We start from the raw sequence: 20,009 nt of genomic DNA, 5'->3' as shown, positions 1-20,009 counted from the left end.
AAAAAACACACAAACACACACACACGCACAAACACACACAGATGAAGAAGAAGAAGAAGAGTCTCTTTTGATCCCACATGACGCATTTGCCTAATCCCCTTCCATGTAGAAATAGAGCAACTCTTTGAACGTGTTATCTGGACATCTATTCACAGAGCAGCTTTGATATGTATGAGGAGCATCCATATTCATGCACCTTAAACTTGTGCATGTTTCCCTTTTTTGCTTTTTGCTGCATTGCCTGTGTTTTTAAGGGAGCAAGTAAATATTCCCATTGCAGTTTTATTTTCTTTCATTTTTTTGTTATCTTTTGCTTTTCCCCCCCTTCACAGCATGTTGGCTCTCAACAGTGCTTTCCTGCTACAGAAGTTGAAGTGGCTCGCGGGTGTTTCAGCACCAGGCGACTGAGCGTGTGTGACTGGGAGTGAGGGATCTGCCCCTAGACATTTGCACCACAGCTTCCTGCTGACTTGCCTGCTCGCTCACACTGCCATAGAAACAGGGTTCCCGAGCGCAGTGGAGGCTCATTCTGTGCAGGAGCAGGCAAGGGAGAGGATCGGAGAGAGAGAGAGAGAGGGTGAGTGTGGGGGGAGAGAGAGAACAGAGAGGAGACACTATAGAGCGAGGGAGAAGTGTGTCTGTGTGTGTGTGTGTGGAAGAGAGAGAGAGTGAGAGAGAGGACAGAGTGAGAGATCAAGAGAGGAAAAAGTGAGAGACTCTGACACTGGTGAGTACAAAGCTGTCACAGCACATTGTTGTAAAAAATCTGACGGTTCGAGCATCTCTTTTATTTTTTGCTTCTTTGTTTGTCGATTGATTCCTCTCCACCCCCCCGCCGGCTGGGGAACAGGTTGTCAGTTGGGTGCATGGGGAGGAGGCGTGGTGGGGGGGGGGGGGGGGGGTTGTGAGAGGCTCTCGGATGCAGATGATGGATGCAGAGCAGCCCTGGCTCTCTCTCTCTTTATTTGTTAATCAGTCATCGCCTGGGATTGTGTTTTCTACTTTTGAATAATCCCCACTGATGTCAAACTACTTCTCTGGCTGTGTCTGGTGGCTCCTCTCCGACTGTATCATACTCCTCTCCATCATTTATGAAGCAGCGTGTGTTAATATTTGATTAGAGTGGATGTCTGCAGCTGCACTTTCCGCCTCGGTCTTACACACCTCTGTCCGTCACACTGCTGTGAGCGTCCCTGGTCTCTCGTCCACGCAGCTTCTATCCATTATTGAAGAAGTGGTCTGGTTCACCTGTTCGTCAGAGGTGAGGAGCTGATTGCTGCAAAACGTGAAGTCAGGTCACGGCTTCGGGTGCATGTGTGTGTGTGTGTGTGTTTTCAATTTGTGTGTCTCTTGTCTGCTTCTGTTTGCTTGTGTGACTTTTCCCTTGCCTCCTCCTCCTCCTCCTCCTCGCCCTCGCTGGGTTTGATCAACGCGCATCATGACACTTTGATGAAACGCCAGGGCTGTGGGGCTAATAGGGGGAGAGATACTACAGGACACCCCCTCCCCCTGCCTTGTGTGTGTGTGTGTGTGTGTGTGTGTTTGAGGGGATTGTGTTATTCTGATGCTCGTCTGCCACGTTGACACTCAGGACTTAAAGTACAAACCACCAGAAAGTATCTTAAGGTTTGAGATTTACAACCTTCACAACCGAGCAGAGCGTTAATCCTGTGTATGTTTATCTCTGCGGTTGACTTGCCCCCCCCCCCCCCCCCCCCCCCACTCCCTTCACCTGTTCCTACAGTGCAGTTATTTTATCCCCCCCCTCCCCCCTCCCTCCTCCCTCCACCACCACCACCAGTAGCAGCAGCAGCTTTGGGAGAAGGCTGAATTTAACAAATCTAGCCTTATCAGCTCTGTGCTGCCTCCTGCCATGACTGGACCCCAGTGGCCCTTCCCTCCTGGCAGCGAGTGTGTGTGTGTGTCTGTGTGTGTGTGTGTGTGTGTGTGTGTGTGTGTGTGTGTGTTTGAGATTGTGGCTTTGCTCTGGACAAGTGCAGATATAAAGTACATGGGTACAAAGCGCATGTGATCGAGTGCATGCATGCACGTGTGTGTGTGTGTGTGTGTGTGTGTGGGGGTGGGTGTGTGTGTGCAGTGGGGCTGCGTTGACATGATTGTGTGTGATCAGAATAGCCACAGGGCTGGTCTTTCCTTTTCTTTGTGAGAGGATTCAGGGATTGTGGCATTTTGCCTCCTGCCCTCTCTTCTGCGACATGTCTTATGACTTCTTGTTAAAATGTCACTCACTAAAGCCGGCCTGTAAAGCGTCCCCATGTGGGGGGCTTAGCGTGTGAGCAATAGTGCACGGTGGTGTGATAAACCCAGGTAAAGCACACAGCTCTGGACGCACAGGGGGGGGGGGGGGGGGGGTAATGCTGAGCTCGCTGACGGACACTTCCAGATACAATTTGTTTCAGTGTGATATAAAATTGGGCCTGCGGTTTGACAGCGGCGTGGCCGGGATCAATAAACCAGGCCGCCAAGGAGCCGAAACAATATTGCTCTTGTAAGCGACGGGATCCTGCAAGACAGACAATGATTGCACTTGTTAAGCGGAAACACAAGAAGCTAATAGAGAGGAGGAGATTTGTGCGTTTGTGATGTGGCAGCGCCGAGGAAACACTCTGCAGGGCAAAGCTGCCACTGAAACATAAATGGCTGCAAAGATTGGTGCTGATAGCCGGATCCATTACGGTAAAATACCCAGATTTGTTAAGCTCCGCAGCCGGAGAATCCCTAAACACATTTCTCATCCGCGGATCTCAGTGAGATAGACTCTAGATCTGCTTCCTCCTGAGACACAATTTATCTACAAATAAAATAAAACAAACAGTTGATGGATGCAAACACACTCTGAGTGAACATGGGACCCACTTTCACTGGAGAAAACTGCTAAATGATGGTTCTCACAGAAAGGGGCCGATCCAGGGGTTTTACTTCTGGTCTGGTGAACAAGTGCCATCTTTTCACGCGGTTTGTAGGTCAGATGTGGGATATGTGGGATGTGGGGCATATCTGGGACAAAACCAATTTGCTATGGAACAACGTTTTCAAATCTGTTCATTGATGTGTGGTACAGAGCTGAAGATGGAAGGACTTAAAGGTTCAGTGTGTAAGATTTAGGTTAAAAGGATCTATTGGCAGAAATTGAATATAAAATAATCCTAGTGATGTGTTTCATCTAAATTGTACAAATTTTCTTTACCCTAGAATGGGCCGTTCGTATTTAAATACTTTATATTCAAATACTTTATATTCAAATACTTTATATGTACATGATGAGCGGCTCCTCTCTGCTGAGGCCGCCATGTTTTTTATAGTAGCCCAGTTTTTATGACATCTGAAGCTGCCACAGGTTCTCCTTCATGTTTGGAAGGGGAGGGAGTTGTCAGCTGCAATATGACACTTCACCACTAGATGTCACTAAATTCTACACACTGAACCTTTAAATGTACACCTGACTGAATCAGGACAGGTTCATGGATGTTATCCTCAGCCCCCTGTACATTAAAGACCCTCTAGGCCCCTGATTTACAAAAGTCTAAGATTGAGGATGTCCTGATCAAGCTTCTCGGCCGTGATACCAAACTCAACAATTCATTATTGAGTCAATAGTCACGTAACTTTGGGAAAACAATCTTTGAGGCTCTCTGAAAACAAAGCACTGAACTTGCAGGTGATACATTCACCAAACACATCTTTAAAATAATGTTGAACCCTGTTAACAAGTTACCTCTCAACCCATGAGTGAGGACGTTGTTCCACGATGACACTTTCCACCTCAACTCACAGGAAACTAAATTGAATTAAAAAAGAACCTTATAATCCAAGAGAGTCTGGAGCGGCCGTGAGCTTAAAAGCCTTGATTTCATTAGGACCTCAGGTGCTTCCGACTGAATCACACGTTGCAGCTACAGTCAACAGCAAAGCTGAACGCTGTGATCTCTTCTCTAACACCCCCAGCAATGATAAAAAAACAATCACCCCAGAGGAGCGCTTCCCTTTCCCTGTTCTCGTCCGGTACAGGTGAATATAAATTTAGTTTTTTATTTCAAACTGTTCGTTGTTTTGGAAGAAAAGTCGATAAGCACAGTTGCTGCTGCAGAGGTTTGTACCAGTATCTTTTTTAACTTTTGTGGCGGAGCTGAGTTAAATCAATGAACCCATCTTTACAAAAGCCCACGTCATCCGTCACCGGCTAATCAATTGTTTCTCTTTGAATGTGAAATAGCTAAAGAGTAATTTCCGGGGGTTTAACTTCACCCAAACACTGATTAACCATTAAAACCATTCACCTGTGTTAACACTGTGTGTCCACGAGGAGCAGAGCCACTGAGATGCATCTGCATTAGACAATCGATAATAATCATTAATCAAGCTCTGATGGATTGATACACAGATGAGATATAAGTGGATTCAGCAGCCGAGCCCCTCGCAGGTTCTGGGCTCAGCCGACTCGGTTCCTCGTGGTAAAACGCTTTGTGCTCCTCGTCTTTCTTGTTATCAGCTGAGCCGTAATGCATCATGAGGCCGATGGCTTCCGGGTCCCAAATGTCAGGACTCGGCTTATTCAGCAGAGTCCGTGATGAATGCATCCTTTCCTCATGCTGACCTGTTGTTTGCCAACATCATTCATGGCCCCGGGGCCAAAGGTCAGGCTGCACCCCCCCTGACATTTATTTTTTTTATCTTTGAGGGGGTTTTGTGTAAGCATAATTTGACGTGTCCTTGAAAGTAAAGATGTGATTAAGCCTGAGACAAATATCCCAAACAGAACCATTTTATACGATTAAACGCTTATTGTTGTTTTAGAAAGTATAAAGACACGGACTCATGGGATCTAAAACTTAAAACAGAAAACACCAGGGAACACGGCAGCAGCAGAGCAGGAGTCAACCAAACAGAACAAACAGAGAAGAGTGAGGCCCTCAGAGAGGAAATACACAATGGAGATGAACACAGGTGAATCCCATCGGGGGGCAGCCAATCATATCAGAGGGGAAAGCACACAAACAGAAGATAAGAACTAAAAGTAAAACAGGAAATACTAATTTTCAAAGGCAAAACAAAATCCTTGTATGACGGAGAATAAAGTGTTCAAGGTCGAAGGTTCAAAAGTCCTGTACAGAGGAAGTTCCTTCAGAAAACCCAGAGGAGAAGACTGACACCACCCAAGTATCTGTATTTTAAATATAAAGTACATTACAGGTGGTTAGCTTCACTTATCTAATCTTAGCTTATCTCAAGCTCGGTCCAAAGCAACATAACTCTAAAGCTATAGGATGAGTTATGTTTTGTTTGTCAGTGATGATGTGTCTTCTTGTTTTCATGTCATCTACTAACAAATGAAGACTCGAGGTTCATGTCCTGTCTGCTAACCTGGAGGAGGAGGGGTTTATGAGCTACTCTGCATGATCATGATGATTTGTCCTCACTTGTTAATATTCTCTACGGGGGCTTTACTAGTCCGACTGTCTTGGTCTCCGCTATTCAAGCCTTAACGTTTTGTCCGTTGCCCTCCGAGGCTAATTCATCGTCACACGATATCCGATGGGTTCTGAGATAGATACTGGGGAGCTGTCATGTCGTCCATTTTTACCTTCAGCCTATGGTCTGTACGGTAAATAAGAAGCTACAACTGATAAAGGCTTCAACGTAAAGACCCTAAACTGGGGGAACTGGCCAACCTGTCTCTCTTCAAATGCAGCGTCCAAGAATTTCCCCCTGAATGTCAAACTATTCCTTTAAAATTCCACTTCGCCATCTAAAGTAGCTCAACCAAACAAACAAGTATAATTATAAAGTGATTTACACATATTGATTGCGTCGCTTCGTCTTTTAAAAACAAAGTGGATAAAATATGAATGGCCCTCGCAGCCTGTGGTAAACAATCAAACATTTTAATAGGCTCTTAAGAAGGAGCCACAACATATTAACGTTTCCATTATGTTTCTCCCACATATGTTTTGCTGAAGCTAATCAGCGGCGTTAAGAAGCCGTCGTCCCACTCAGGCATCACTCAGTCTCTCCCTGCACACACGACAGGGCGGCTGCACGTCCTCTTTATTCATCAGGAGTAACAATGCAGTATTTCACTGCAATGAAACATTTTCTGACGGCAGCAGAAGCTTTCACGGTGCAAATACCACGGGCTCATAACATCTGCCTGTAATGGAGGTAGCACATCCATTTAAAATCCCTCGTGGTTGGAAATTACCGAGACTGAAAATGAGTTTAAGCTATTTTTTGCTGGTGCCAGATTGCAGCCCTGTTAGTTTTTTATTGTGATAATTCTGGAAATGAATGCGTCCACAGAGCGGCGGGCACAGGGCCGGATCGATGAAGGTCCTCAAACATCGTACTGTCGTGAATTGTGAGTGTTTATTCTTTGATCATGAGGTCCACCTGCTGCCCTGGTCTCACCAGCTCCTGGGTTCCAACATCCTTTTGCTCCAGATCTCATATAAAACAAATCATGCTACTTCATATTGGACATAATATTTATAGCTCTCTGTACAGTTAAAAATTCATTAGTTACAGTGTGATGAGTCGAGTCCCGGGAGACAAGGCCCCGGGAGGATGATGGATCAGGCAGGAAGCAGACGACCCACGGGTCACGTGGTCGTTACCTCAGTGACTCGGGCTGCCGAGGAGACGAGGGGCGAGGACGAGCTGACGGGAGATCACGCGCTCGTAGATTCTGTAGAGTGGGATCTCACTGCTGAGGGTGAGATAATCCAAACTACACGTGATGCTCGGAGGAAGGATTAGAAGACTGAAGTCTCACCGGCTGCAGATCTGAGAGAAAACGAAACAAGGTGTCGATGCAAAACAAATGAAAAGCGTCAGAGAGACGAGATCCGGCACGTGAGCTGTGTTGACCTCGATCGTGGAGTTGTCGTTAAAACATATGACGGTTGACCTCATAGTGATGTCAGGAGGACAATCCTACCATTCCATTTGTTGTGCATCCTTTGTTGTCCAGCGTGGGGGGGTTGGGGGAGAAGTTCGAGGAGAGCAAGGATGCTCCCCCAACTGCTCATTGGACGGTCGGATGAATCTCTTGGTCGGCCGTCTTCAGTCTCTCGCACAGTTGAAGTTTACTCACAAGTCGACTCCCCGACCTCAGCCTGAGCAGTGAGGTTGTGTCAGACAGTCGGACGACGCGGTGCGACACATGAATCCTGAGCTCTGGCTTCACACTTCAGACGATCTGTGAGGTGGAATTCGAGGGTAACATTTCTAAAGTCGCTCAGTGCCGGCTCAGCTTTGAGGAGAGAATAAATAATTTAAAAAAGGAAGCATGAACTGACTCGGTAAAGTCTGATGTCCTCTGGCAGGTTATTGCAGAGTCTCCGGGGCCATGACACCAAAGACATTCTCTCAAAAAACAACCTGAAAAACCGAGCCAAGGGGACGAGTGTGCCGGTGCCAAGATGGAGGTGCCAAAGCAAAGAACTTTGGCGAAACAACACAAGGTTTTTCCAGCAGAAGAATTAATTCAGGCTCAACTTCCTGCTGCATGACTCTGTGACGTGACAGTTTGGAACAGGGGGATGAAACACTCTCCCACTGTGGGTTTTAAAAACCTGTCACATAAGCCTTTAAAGGCAAAATGGGTTGCTCCAGCAGGATTGTATTTCATCTGGACCTGGACACGGCCCTGGTCTGAATCCCCAGTAAGCCCGTGAAGGTCGGAGCGATGGATGAGCCTGTAGGTAGAGACTGGATATCCAACCAGGACAGAAGCAGAGGATAGAGCTCTACATGTCAGGGTTTGGATAATAGAAGAAATTCATTGTTGGTTCTAGACCTTTTCATTGGAGGAAAAATTTGAATATTACTAAAACCTTGCCCCTGAACCAACGCTGCTAACCTGTGGTGTTTTAATGCCACAGTGAAAAATATCTGGACTGAAGTTTACTTGCTGCCGTTTAGGAGATAGTTCATAAATATGTACGGTTCTTTCTCTTTTCTATTTTTTACCTCCTGAGGGTTTGAAAGCAAGATTTCCCAACAGTCACAGAGCTGAAGCTTTTTTTTTTCTGTTTATTTGAGTAAACAAGACAAATCTCCAGTGTGTTGTGCCGTGGCGCCGAGGCTGACATCTCGCTTAGCGCAGTTTGAAACACGGCGTCAGTGGTTTGTACTATTTATTCTTTCCACTTTATTCTGTAAAGTTAAAGTTTCGGTTTAGCTCGGTTAAATTTCTGTAGTTTCCAAAGCATCAGTATGAGTGTAGCTGGAAAATCACTTTGATAAACATTGCTGGACTTGTTAAAGCTATTTAATTAAAAAAGCACTGAATTCTACTTAAACTCAAAATAGTTGCCATTTACTTTTTCAGTAATTGTCTATAACTGCATCCAAACATCCCTTTTTCCCACTTATAACTATTGATGAGACATTTTAATGCGGCTACAATTAAACACCATTAAAATGTTGTCAATCCTCGACCCTTTGCATAATTTAAATCCCATTTTTCAAGAGTCAGATGTTAAGGAAAGTGAGTTATTTGTCGGAAATCAATATTCTTTTATTGGTTGCCCGAAGGAAGTCACATTGCAGCTGAACAGTTAATGAGTAACGGATTGATTTTTTGCAACACACACGAATCCCAGGTCATGTAAGCGGCAAATGCAAATGCACACACAACTGCTAATTCTTCTTTTCTTATTTCTTAATGTTTACTTTATCCCGAGCCGGCCTGTGGAGGTTCTGCAATCAGGCTCAATATTTGCGCTCTGTGCAAACGGCGGCCGTGAATTCAGGCGACCTGGCACGCTGAAGGCTGCTCGACAGAGATATGGGCTCCTGGTCAACAAGCAGGTTAATTGTGCGATAGGACCAGATGCTAATACTGGACGAGACTCAACACAGCCCCACGGGAGGCTGCACCGCGGCGCCCGGCTGCCACCGACACACAGCAGCTTCCTCGTGCCAAATGACATTTGGCACGGGGGACAACGAGCACTGGGCCAAATGAACCGGATGTTGTAATGAGTTGGATATTTCAACTTTCCTGCATCGACGACGACGGCTTCAAAACCTGAGCAGAGGATTTAAAGATGTGGGGGGTGGGGGGGGGGGGGGGGGGGGGGGAAGCCGCGCTTTGATTAACTTCACACTCGTGGAGGAGATAACAGCTTTCTGAGAGTCCCTCTTGGGTGGAGTATTGAGTGTGAGTGCTGGCACATTGTGTGAACCCTCTGAAGTCCATTAGCAAACTCAAGTCATTACGGTGTGAGGCTGTGGAAGCACAAGTCACCGAGTGGGAGACACAACGGAAAATTGATTTACAGGGGGTAGGGGTTTTCAAAAAACTGGAATATAAATCAGATCTTATTATCATCATGAATCAATCCACCTAGGAAATGTAATATAATGAATGCTCAAGGACGTTCTTTAATATCACAGAAAAGTAAATAACTTTGGTGGACTGGAGATCTGTCCAAGGTTGAAGCTGCTGCCTCTAGTCCAATGTCTGGTTTTTGATAGATGGATAAAAGAAGCAGTGTGTGTAATCATTAATAATTCCATAAGTAAACCTCCCTGATTTGTGTTTGCATGAGATCTAGTCAGAGTCCAGGATTTTAACATGGTGGTGGTGTTACAGGCAGGGGCGTAGCACAGGACTCAAAGGCAAGCTAAGGGTTGGAGAGGTATCAGGAAAAGAAACGGTACACGAAGGCCTAACACGAGGAAACTGATCGCTGGAAGAAGGAACAAGGCTGGTTGCGTTCTGGAACTGCTCGAAGGGAAACACACAAACTACACATGAAGACGGGGAAGGAGAGGACACGCAGGTGAAGCACATTAGGGCGGAGGAAGTAATCACACAGGACATGGGGTCTGAAAAGAGAAGAGACAGAGGCAGCATCGTTCAGAACGTCCTGAAGGGAGTAGACCACAAGCATGGCAACCTTAGACCGAGTCCCCCGGTGTCAGGAGCATCAAACTAAAGCCTGAGCCACTGCACGTTCTGTAGCTTGGCCGTCTGAAGGATGCAGCACCTGGATTGGGACACACACCTGTTGTCGGTACGTTGAACCACAGTGGACAAAGCTATAAACGTGAGAAGATGCATCGTCAATTTCTGACCACTTGTTGAAGCCCTATATTCAGAGAGCGCACAAGGCAGTGGCAGGGATCTCATCGCTTCCCATCAAAAAAACAAATGGACATATTTTTCTGTCTAGTAATTCCAGATATCTCTGTCTGTCTGTATGAGGCTTGCAGATCTCTAGACTTTCATCACCTTCCCACTCGGAATGCGTATTGTTAAGGGGAGCGCTCCTGCACTGGTTCCTATAGAATGACGAAGATGCACATCATTATCTACAACAAGCGGCACAAAGCCCGACCTAATGAAGCTGAAACCAACAAAGGCTTCTGATGCAAATCACCTTTTTCTAGCGGTTACAGCCTGTTCGGATTTCCAAGACGCTCTCGCTGGATTTTCATCTTCTTCTTAAATAACGGGGGATGCGGAACATGAAATATATTTCATCTCAACGGCAGATATTTATCCTCGGCTTCCCGGCGTCCCTCAGCTGCCACCGAGTCTCCAAATCGTTTCCTGGACGAGACGTCTCTGTCGCAGATATTTTGTCAAAAATGTGACAGGAAGAAAAAAACAAACTCCCCCCCCCACCACCACCCCCTCCGCTCGAACAAATATTTGAACATATTTCCACTTGACGGTAAATCTTGGCCTCGCAGGTTGGAACACGTCAACCAGACGGAGCTGACAAACACAGGCCGAGGGTTTTTAGTGGAAAGTGCCCCCCCCCTCAATCTTTTGTGTGCATTTGATGTCCTATCCGATATTTAGCTCCTCTGGCTTAAGGCTGACGACTTCACATAATGGAAAAATAAATAATCGGCTGCCTGTCTTTCACGGGTTCATCCCCCTTCTATCTTCACTGCCACATCAGCCGGGTGCTCTGAGCCGGAAGCCTCTTCTCCGTGTGTTTGCAGCATTGCCAGAAACAGATTATTTCAAATTAAAGCAAAGGGTAATAGGTTTCGAGGTATTTAAAGTAAGTATAATTACTAAGCCATACTTTATTAGGCTCATTAGAGAGAGTTCTCCCATAAACACAGTGGCTTTTTTTTTCCCACTTTGGTGAAGTGTGAAAGTGGAATTTTTTTATTTTTGACACATCCACAAATTCTTCTTCACACCTCCGCCTGATCTGTCGGGGGGGAGGGGGGGTTTAAACTCCTCTTCGCATGTGGCGGGGCTTTTGGGGGATCTGGGAGATTATGGGATTTTCTGATTGCTCTGAAAAAGACACCACAGGGATACAGAAATCCAGGGAATGGCTGAGGTACCCACATCAAGATTAGAGCGTATTATTTCCCCCCTTAGGGAAACAGGACACAGGAACCACTACTGACAGTTTGTGCTCGTGAGAATTTACACTTTAAGGAGGTTGAAGCGAACAGCGAAGCCCATTTTGTGCCGAGGTCGGTTGATGCAACGATTTCGCGAGGTGCCGCTGATTAAAGTCGCCTAATGGAACTTTTCCTTTAACAGTTTTCCTTCGGTAATCGTAGAAACCTTGGGAACAATCAAACTGTACGAGAATCTCTTTACGCTTTATATTTGCATGTAAATTACTTCTTTACATTTTCCGTGGTTTTGTCCCACAGCACCACAATCACACTGTAATTCGAAGAAATACATGTTTCAGTGTATTATGAGGAGGACGCACCAGAATTTGGGTGAAGGATTATTTTTAAAATGTCAGAATCGAAGACAGAGAGTCGGATATTTGACTTTTAACTTTCTACCTTGTCGTTTTTTTTTTCATTCTCTCCTTCCTGTGGAAATATCAGCTGTCATGTGACAGATATAAAACATTATTCACCAGCGTCCTTATCTCCCTCCAGGTAAACAGGGCTGACACTACAGAGCAGCCATTTTATAGCTATCGATCACTGAGCGGAGTTAGAGACTATGTGGAAATAATCTTTTGGAGAGGTGCTGAATCTTGTTTCACTCCCAGAATACTGATTTAGCAATGATATATAATAATACGGATTCATAACAACATGAGGGGAAGAACAGAGGATTTAAAGAGGAACAACACAGCATATATCACAATGTGGTTGGAAATCATCGATAATAATAAATAATATAAATGGTCCAAGAAGTCATATTGACATTTAAGGTGGTAACTGATGAGACGTAACAAAAAGATTCCACCTTAAAAGTTGTCGGTGGCTGCCGGTTGCCTTTGAGCAAGACTAATGAATCCAACACTTCCTTGCCGATGTTAACAGGTTCTTCTCCTCTGACGGTTTCTTTTTTGAAACTGTAGGAAAAACCACATGTGTAAATAACGACATGAATGGTGGCTGGGTTCCATTTAGCTTCGTGTTAACCTTCAGGGTCTGGCTATTGTTCCTGCCGGCTCACTGTCACACTGGGATATCTCCACCGGGATGCAGGAAGTGAAAAGAGCCATTGTTAGTGTTATCAGTAACACCTTCGTCCCCCCCCCCCCCCCCCCGACTACGACATGTCAAAATGTCCACCGAGAAAAAGGCCAATTTGCAAAGAGACGTAACAAAGGCTCGTCTCACGTGAATGACAGCTAGCTTAGCAACATTAGCACTATTAAATGAGCTATATATCCATATATCTATCTATCCATCCATCCATCCATCTATCCATCCATCTATCTATCTATCTATCTATCTATCTATCTATCTATCTTGTTTGGATCTGCGTTTCCCTTTTAGTTGGATTATAAATATGATTTCCAGTTTGCACAATTTGGTGCAGAATCAAATAAAAGGAGATATTAATGTTTTTATAGGCGGGTTGTAATCTATTTCCCTTCGTATAATAACTGTGTTAAGCTTTATATCTCTTGAGCAGACACACTTAGCTAAGAGTAAAGTACACTCGCACTATAAAGGACTAAAGAGCTGCTGCGTTCAGCTCAGTGTAACACAACCCATCAAACTGCAGGTTGTGTCTCTGACCTGTGTGTGAAACAGCCTCTTCAGTGTGAGTGGACTTTTCCTGCTGAAGAAGATGAGTCACTTGATCACAGCAAACAGAGAGAGATTGCATATTCTCTCTAATGACCAGGCTACCATGGAAACCAGGTTAGATTTGAAAGCTCTTGATGAGTTGAAAAAAAAAATTAAATAAATAAAAGCGACCCTGAGGCTTCACTTTGCTCTCTAATTACATTTGTGCAACCTCAGATAAAACCTGACGACATCCAGGCCTGTCCTGTTTTGGGGGGGGGAAGCAATATCGCTGCTTGACTTCGGAATCAAACAGACGTCGGGCAAAGCGGCAGCGAGGAGCCGCATTCAAGCCTGTCACTGCAGGTCAGAGGTCAAAACCTGATGGTTTACTCTCTCCTCACACCGAGTTTCTTCTCCTCCTCCTCCTCTGGCTCCTGAAACCCACCTGAAGGAGCTCTGGAGTGAGATTGATTCAGCCTCTGAAGTATTGACTGTGGATAGAAGCACGAAAGAACCTGCAAAGACCCTTTTAGATTCACGGCTGGACACTGATAGTCCACTCGTCCACTGCATGGGGTGTAATCACCAATGAACCCCGAGGCCAGTGCAGTCCCACGCTGTCAGGGGAGGTGGTGTCCGGAGGGAGTAATACGTTCACAGAGCTCTGCCCCATTACCCCTCCGTGCCTGGAGCGGAGAGAACAATGGCTTTTATATCACTCTCTATTTCTTTAACGTTCACGCCCAGGCCCTCCGTCAATGTCTCGCTACCGCGGCATCATTAGCTGGCTCCATACGTCTCCTCGACGCCGGGAGGCAGAGACAAGACAGACGGGGAAATTAGCAGCGTTTCAGCTGCAGTCACTGAGGTAGAAATAGCGTATTGTGGTGCTGCAGCTCTCTCATTAACCTTATCACACTAAACAAGACGGGTGGCAGGTGCACGGGTCGCTTGCAGCCGCTCAGATTCGAGTAGAAAAGCATCAAACGCTGAAGGGAAAGAAAATCTGGTCTTTTTATACCTTTATGAGTCACAGCAGCTGTCACGTAGAGTGCAGGAGTCGATAAAGTGAGAGTTAATGAAGCTGGGGCGTGATTTTGCTCTTGTGCTGTGAACAAGATACTCACAGACATTTTGTACTGTTATTAAAGAGCTGGGGTTTCTAACCTGTGACGTGCACGTGGATGCAGGGGCTGCGAAAACAAAGTTAGTTTTCCGTAGTTTTTACCTCTTTTGCTTTAAACCTTTCTTTGAGGCATAATTCAGTCGAATCAGTCACAAATAAAAGCCCATAATTGCTCTTAAAAATCATATTTGAAAAAAACGACACTCCCCTAGGACTCCAGAATTATTTTGAAAGGTTTTAAAGGAAACATATTTGGTTTGTTTGTACTTGTAGAGAATGTTTACATTCACGAAAACACACCAGAAGTAAGAAAACCTGAAAAAAGCATCATGTTTCCTTTGAGTCTTGTTCCGTATCAAATGAATCCTGTGACATTTGTCCGTCACGCCTCAATCAGGAACTCCTTAAAGCTAATTCGATATTCTTTAAACGTGCCTATTTAACAAAAAACAAACTATTCTAGGCTAAGTTAAAAGTTTGAGGCCCTAACTTAAAGTAATTTACTAAATCCGTGACAATATGATCCCTTCTTGCTTCAAATCCCCAAGAAGCACTCTGGAAACTGAGGTCCCCAAAGCTAGAACATAATTTGAGTATCCATCAAACATAATTAAGTTCAATGAGAAGAAGCCGAGGACTGACAGAATCTTTTAATGTCCGTGGGGAGTCCGTTCTGTCAGAGTGCGAGACCCCCTCTGTTTGACGGCTGCTGCCACCGGAGGGACACGAGCCAAGAAAGTTACAAACTCAAAAACAATTTCCTACCTGTCAACACACTGCGAAGCGACAGATTGTCACCACGGGGCGTTTGCTGGTGTATTTTCGGTGCACGGAGCCGGGTCGGGTTCAGACAGTCCGGTGGAGATGGAGCTTTGAGGAGAGCCGTGTGAAATTCAAGATGACACGGAGAAGCTGCAGGGCCGCGGACGGCTGAGAAATCCTCCTCAGGCATAAATCCCCTAGACTTGGAATCCTGTCCAGCGCTCGGCTAAGCTATGAATCTGCCTTAGTGGACACTCGCACTTAGTCTGAATTTTGAAACGTGAAATCTCATTAATTTGTGCAATGAGGTGAAATTTTGCTTTTGGGCCTTTCGGTCATTTGAGGAGAGTTTAGACCTGAAAGCAGTCGTCACACAAGCATTTATATAAGTGAGTTTTTATGACTTAACTTGCATATTTTCACTTTATGCTACTTTATACTTACTAGTGCAGTTTTGTGTTGATGCTCCGGAGCTACTTCAGATTTATTCCTTGTCATCAGTGAGTCGTCTTCAAACACTTCTACAATCTACTGTCACCTTTTATTGTTTCTGTTCTGGACTTTGTGAGCAGAGCTTTTTGAAAACTTGAAAACTTTGTGTTCATCCTACCTGGTTTATCTGCAGTCAAAATGTTTAAAGTTGTGTGCTTTTATCATATTTGCTTTATTGCCATTTGGACAAATGGAACAACACTGTGCTGTTTACTTTGCAGACAAAATGCCAAAGAGGAAGTGATTTTTGTTGCCGTCATGACGTGATCATTGTCAGTGAACGTCTGTGTCCGATATGGTGAAATTAAATTAATTAAAATAATCAGAACGATCCGGAGGGACAGATATTATTGCTGACGTGAAACCTTTAACCTCGGTTTTACACAGAAGACTTGAGACGACTTTATTAAAAATATGAAACACTGCGACAGATCAAATAATACTCTTATTACTATTATATTACTATATCATTCAGTCATAGCAATAAAAATACTACTTAAGTGAAGGTGGATTCGTATTATAAGCCCCCAATGTACTAGTAGAATACATACAAGGTCACCTTGGCTGATCTATTAAAACGATACAACCATATTATATATGTAATGGACTAAAATGTACAGTACATTATAAAGTAGAAAGTAATTGAAAAACTGCTGTAAAGTACATTTATCTCCGTACTGCAAGTACTGATAAAACCAAGCCAACATTTTGAATTTACTCAGTGAGATATTTCTTCAACTAAACTCAAAGACTGAACAAATCTCCCTCGGCTGTCGAACGCCACAAGTTCTCTGATTTCCCAGGTAAACAATAAATCATCTGCAAACCCGACGTTGAATAAACAACTCTTCTCCTCAGAGACGGTTGATGCCCGTGTTTCTACTGCAGAGAGAGAAAAGGTTGAGGCAGGTAAATATTAGAGAAGTGCTAATTCAACGTCCTGTTATCTGTGGAGTGTTCGGCCCGGAGTTCAGCGCCTCCTCCTCCGAGAGGTTCACCGAGCAGCTCCACCAGGTACTGGAGATAAATCTGAGCAAACGGGCTGAGGGAAAAGAAACGCTCCAGCAAAAAATATAATTCAATCCTGGTGTGTGTGGAAAAAAACACTCAGAGTATTAGCTGGTGAAAATATATTTACTTTAAAATCAAGAGTGGAGCGGCGACTCGGGGGGGGGGGGAGAATTCCAAAAGGCCGGAGATACAGAGCTGTGTGTTTTTTCGCTCGTCAGCATTCTTGGTCTGTGTCTCCAGGTCTCTGTATGTGGCGCCCCCCCCCCCCCCCCCCCCGAGGAAGCATATTCAACATACAGGAAAATAAATGAGTTTGACTGTGCCAGCTCTTTTTTTTTTTATCTGCCTCATGTTGAAAATACCAGACCAAGCGTTTTGACATCTTGGATTTATTCCCATGTGACTTTTCTTTTTTATTCAAACAGATGATATCATTTTCTTGTTCCTTTTCTTTTTTAAATGTTTGTCAAACGATTATTACGTTTACCGCGACAGAGAGGACTGTGTGTGTCTGTGTGTGTGTGTCTGTGTGTGCGTGTGTGTGGCTGCACACGGTTGAATTATGTTTACATTATTATGCTACTATGCTTTTTCTTATCCCTTGGCTGAACTGCAGACTAATGGAGGTTGCTGTAATATTTATGAAGCTCATCTCCCCGTTCACTTGGCTCACTGTCCTCAGTCTTATGTATAAAAAGACCGTTTGAAAAGCTCCCTCTCTAATCGAATGTCTCTCTCTCTCTCTCTCCCCCCCCCCCCCCCTCTCACCCTTGTAATCACCATCTGTTTGTCCATATTGTGTGATCCTGTGTCCCTGGTCCCCCCCGCTCTCCACCAGCAGCTCCCTTCGGCCTCCTGCTCGGTGTGTTTGTGGTCTGTGGCCTGGCTCTGCTGGGCCTCCTCACGTTCATCTCCTGGAAGCTGTGCTGGGTGCCCTGGCGGACTAAGGCCCACTTCCCCAGCCCGTCGCTCACCCCGGCCCGCGGCCAGCACCACTGCCCCTTCCCGCTTCCGCCCCCCCCATCGCCCAGCTCCCAGCAGCCGGCAGTCACCATGGCGACGGAGAAGGTGAAGGACCCCGTGGGCTCGATGGGCTCGATGGGCTTCCTGGAGGCTGCGGTGAAGATAAGCCACACGTCTCCTGACATCCCCACGGACGTGCAGCTCTCCATGAGGGAGCACTTCCTGCGCCGCACGCAACGCATGCAGAGACAAGCCACCGAGCCAACTTCCTCCACCCGGTCAGTCACGTGCACTGTGTGTGTCCTGCGTGCTGTGGGTATCCATGTGTAAACAGGGTCACATACAAACATGCCTGTGTGCACACGGAGTTCAGTAGAAGCCGACAAATACAGTTAATACATCATTAATGAGGGGAGATATTTTTCTATCCAGGCAATTTACTTTGTAGAGTTAATTAAAATAAATACTGTAGATTGTGTTGCTCTCTGCCTCAGAGGCTTCTCTTCGCAGGTCATTATTGTGAAGCTAATTACGAGCTGATGGCTTCTTTATGAGTATTAATTAAATAAAGTGGATATAGACAAAAAAAAAACGTTTGCTTCTGCATTACGAGCTGAACTTTACTGCAGGAAACGTCTGCACACTTTCTATAGGGTTTCACATATGAAGAAGGAGATTCTCCAGTCACACACGTTCACATTAACACCAGCACATCAACAACGGCCTCAGGCATCATCACAGGAAGATCCTGAGTCTCGTTGACGTCTTTGTCTCCTGTGATATTTGTTCTAGGATGAGGATATCGGTTTATTTCCTTTTTCCTTTTCTAAATTTTTTATGCCAACCACTCGCACATGGTTAAATCCTCCAGATAATCTCCTGCTGTATTCTCACGTGGGCTCATTCGGACATTCTGAGAATATCCGGTGTTCGATGCAGGTCCGACATCAGCTTATGTTTTTAATGTGTTATTAATAAGTTTATTCAGCTGGTTTATGACATTTATCCTCCTCTGTCTAAAGCAGCAAAATCCTATTCAAAGTCCTGAAACAACACAATCCTCAGTCACCACTGTGTCCTCATTTGATTCTCACTGGAAAGTTTTTCAACCTTTATTTCCCTGACACAGCCTTTCTACTATATGTTATTGTATTTTCCCATTCGTCAAGCAAAGCACCAGATAACTTTACAAGAAGCCTCTGCTGCAAATCAAACCTATTCTAAGATTTATATACGCAGTATATTATAAGACTGACGTTAGAACAGAGAAGCTTTCAAGGGGAAAATGTTTTCATGCATTTTTTAAAACAATATTAATACAGGCCACAGGGCACAAGTTGTTTCCTCCCACTCAGGAAATAAGTCGGCTACCGTCGGCTGTTGTCTTTGTCTGAGAAATTGCTTTTTTCACCCGACGATGTGAGGAGACAGGAGACGGTCAGTTGTTCTTTTTCAGTCGACCCTCAAATTCAAAGCCATGCAGAGTTTCCCTCTTCACCTTCACCACCGCTCCTCCACACTAACCACCTTTACTCCCTGTCACTCTCCTTCTCTCTGCTCATTCTGTCCCTGCAGCCACAACTCATTCAAAAGACACCTGCAGGTGGGAAGTCTCGACCTGGGAAATGACTTCATGATGGACAAAGAGGAGAAGCCCACCAGCATCGGCCGCATCCAGCCGGAGCTCTACCAAGCGAAGACCCCGGAGTCGGAGGAGTCGTCCAAGAACGGCAGCAGCAAAAACTGTGGCAGGATTAACTTCTCCCTCAAGTACGACTACGAAAACGAGGCCCTGTTGGTGAACATCCTCAAGGCACTGGACCTGCCCGCCAAGGACCTGTGCGGCACGTCCGACCCTTACGTGAAGGTCTACCTCCTCCCGGACCGCAAGAAGTTCCAGACCCGCGTCCACCGGAAAACCCTCAACCCCACGTTCAGCGAAACCTTCCAGTTCCCCGTGCCGTACGAGGAGCTGGCCATCAGGAAGCTGCACATGAGCGTCTTTGACTTTGATCGGTTTTCCCGGCACGATATGATCGGGGAGGTGGAGCTGGACAACTTGTTCGAGACGTCAGACCTCTCCAGGGAGACGAACATATGGAGGGACATCCAGTACGCCACCAGTGTAAGAATCCATCCGCTTTTTGTCTTCTACAGTCAGTGTGACCTTTATGTCTCGTATTGACTTGTAAGCTCTAGTGCACTTACCCATACATTCTAGATGCACTGATTCATTAGCTGGCTGATAACAACTGAGCCTTTCACACACAAACTGGTGATTGCCGATATGAAAACCTTTATTATTTAAAGAATTAACAGAAAAGATGTGGATCTATGCAGTGCTGGTCACCTGTTCATTCAACGTTTAGTAATATCGAACGTATCATGTGTACAAATTCAACACCTCACTTCCCTGGGTCCTTAACACAACACACAACAAGTGTGAAGCTGGTCTGATGAACGGTTCTCGAGATATACGAGCAACATGCAGACTAATATTCAATATGTTGCATTCAAATATTTGTTTATTTTCTTAATTGATGTTCTATTCATGAGGATAATTAAATCTTAGGGATCTTTGCCATTACGCCCTAATATTTGCAGCTTTCCAGAAAGGTCTATATCGGTCGGGCTCTAATACAAACTGTACGTTTCTTCA

The 20,009-nt window shown here is 45.2% G+C and overlaps 1 protein-coding gene across 1 annotated transcript in view; it reads left to right on the top strand.

Moving 5' to 3' along the window:
- Positions 1–556: 556 nt before the first annotated feature.
- syt6a (synaptotagmin VIa) overlaps positions 557–20,009 on the top strand; it is a 29,595-nt gene continuing 10,142 nt past the window's right edge. The window contains exons 1-3 of the mRNA XM_062392870.1: positions 557–727; positions 17,229–17,628; positions 18,926–19,475. Coding sequence (XP_062248854.1) covers positions 17,441–17,628; positions 18,926–19,475 — 738 coding nt within the window. The 5' untranslated portion in view covers positions 557–727; positions 17,229–17,440. The remainder of the gene's footprint in view (positions 728–17,228; positions 17,629–18,925; positions 19,476–20,009) is intronic.

The sequence above is a fragment of the Platichthys flesus genome, chromosome 7 (assembly GCF_949316205.1).
Source record: "Platichthys flesus chromosome 7, fPlaFle2.1, whole genome shotgun sequence".
Classification (NCBI taxonomy): domain Eukaryota; kingdom Metazoa; phylum Chordata; class Actinopteri; order Pleuronectiformes; family Pleuronectidae; genus Platichthys; species Platichthys flesus.
The sequence above is the reverse complement of the archived record's forward strand: the minus strand, read 5'-3'. Positions and strand labels throughout refer to the sequence as shown.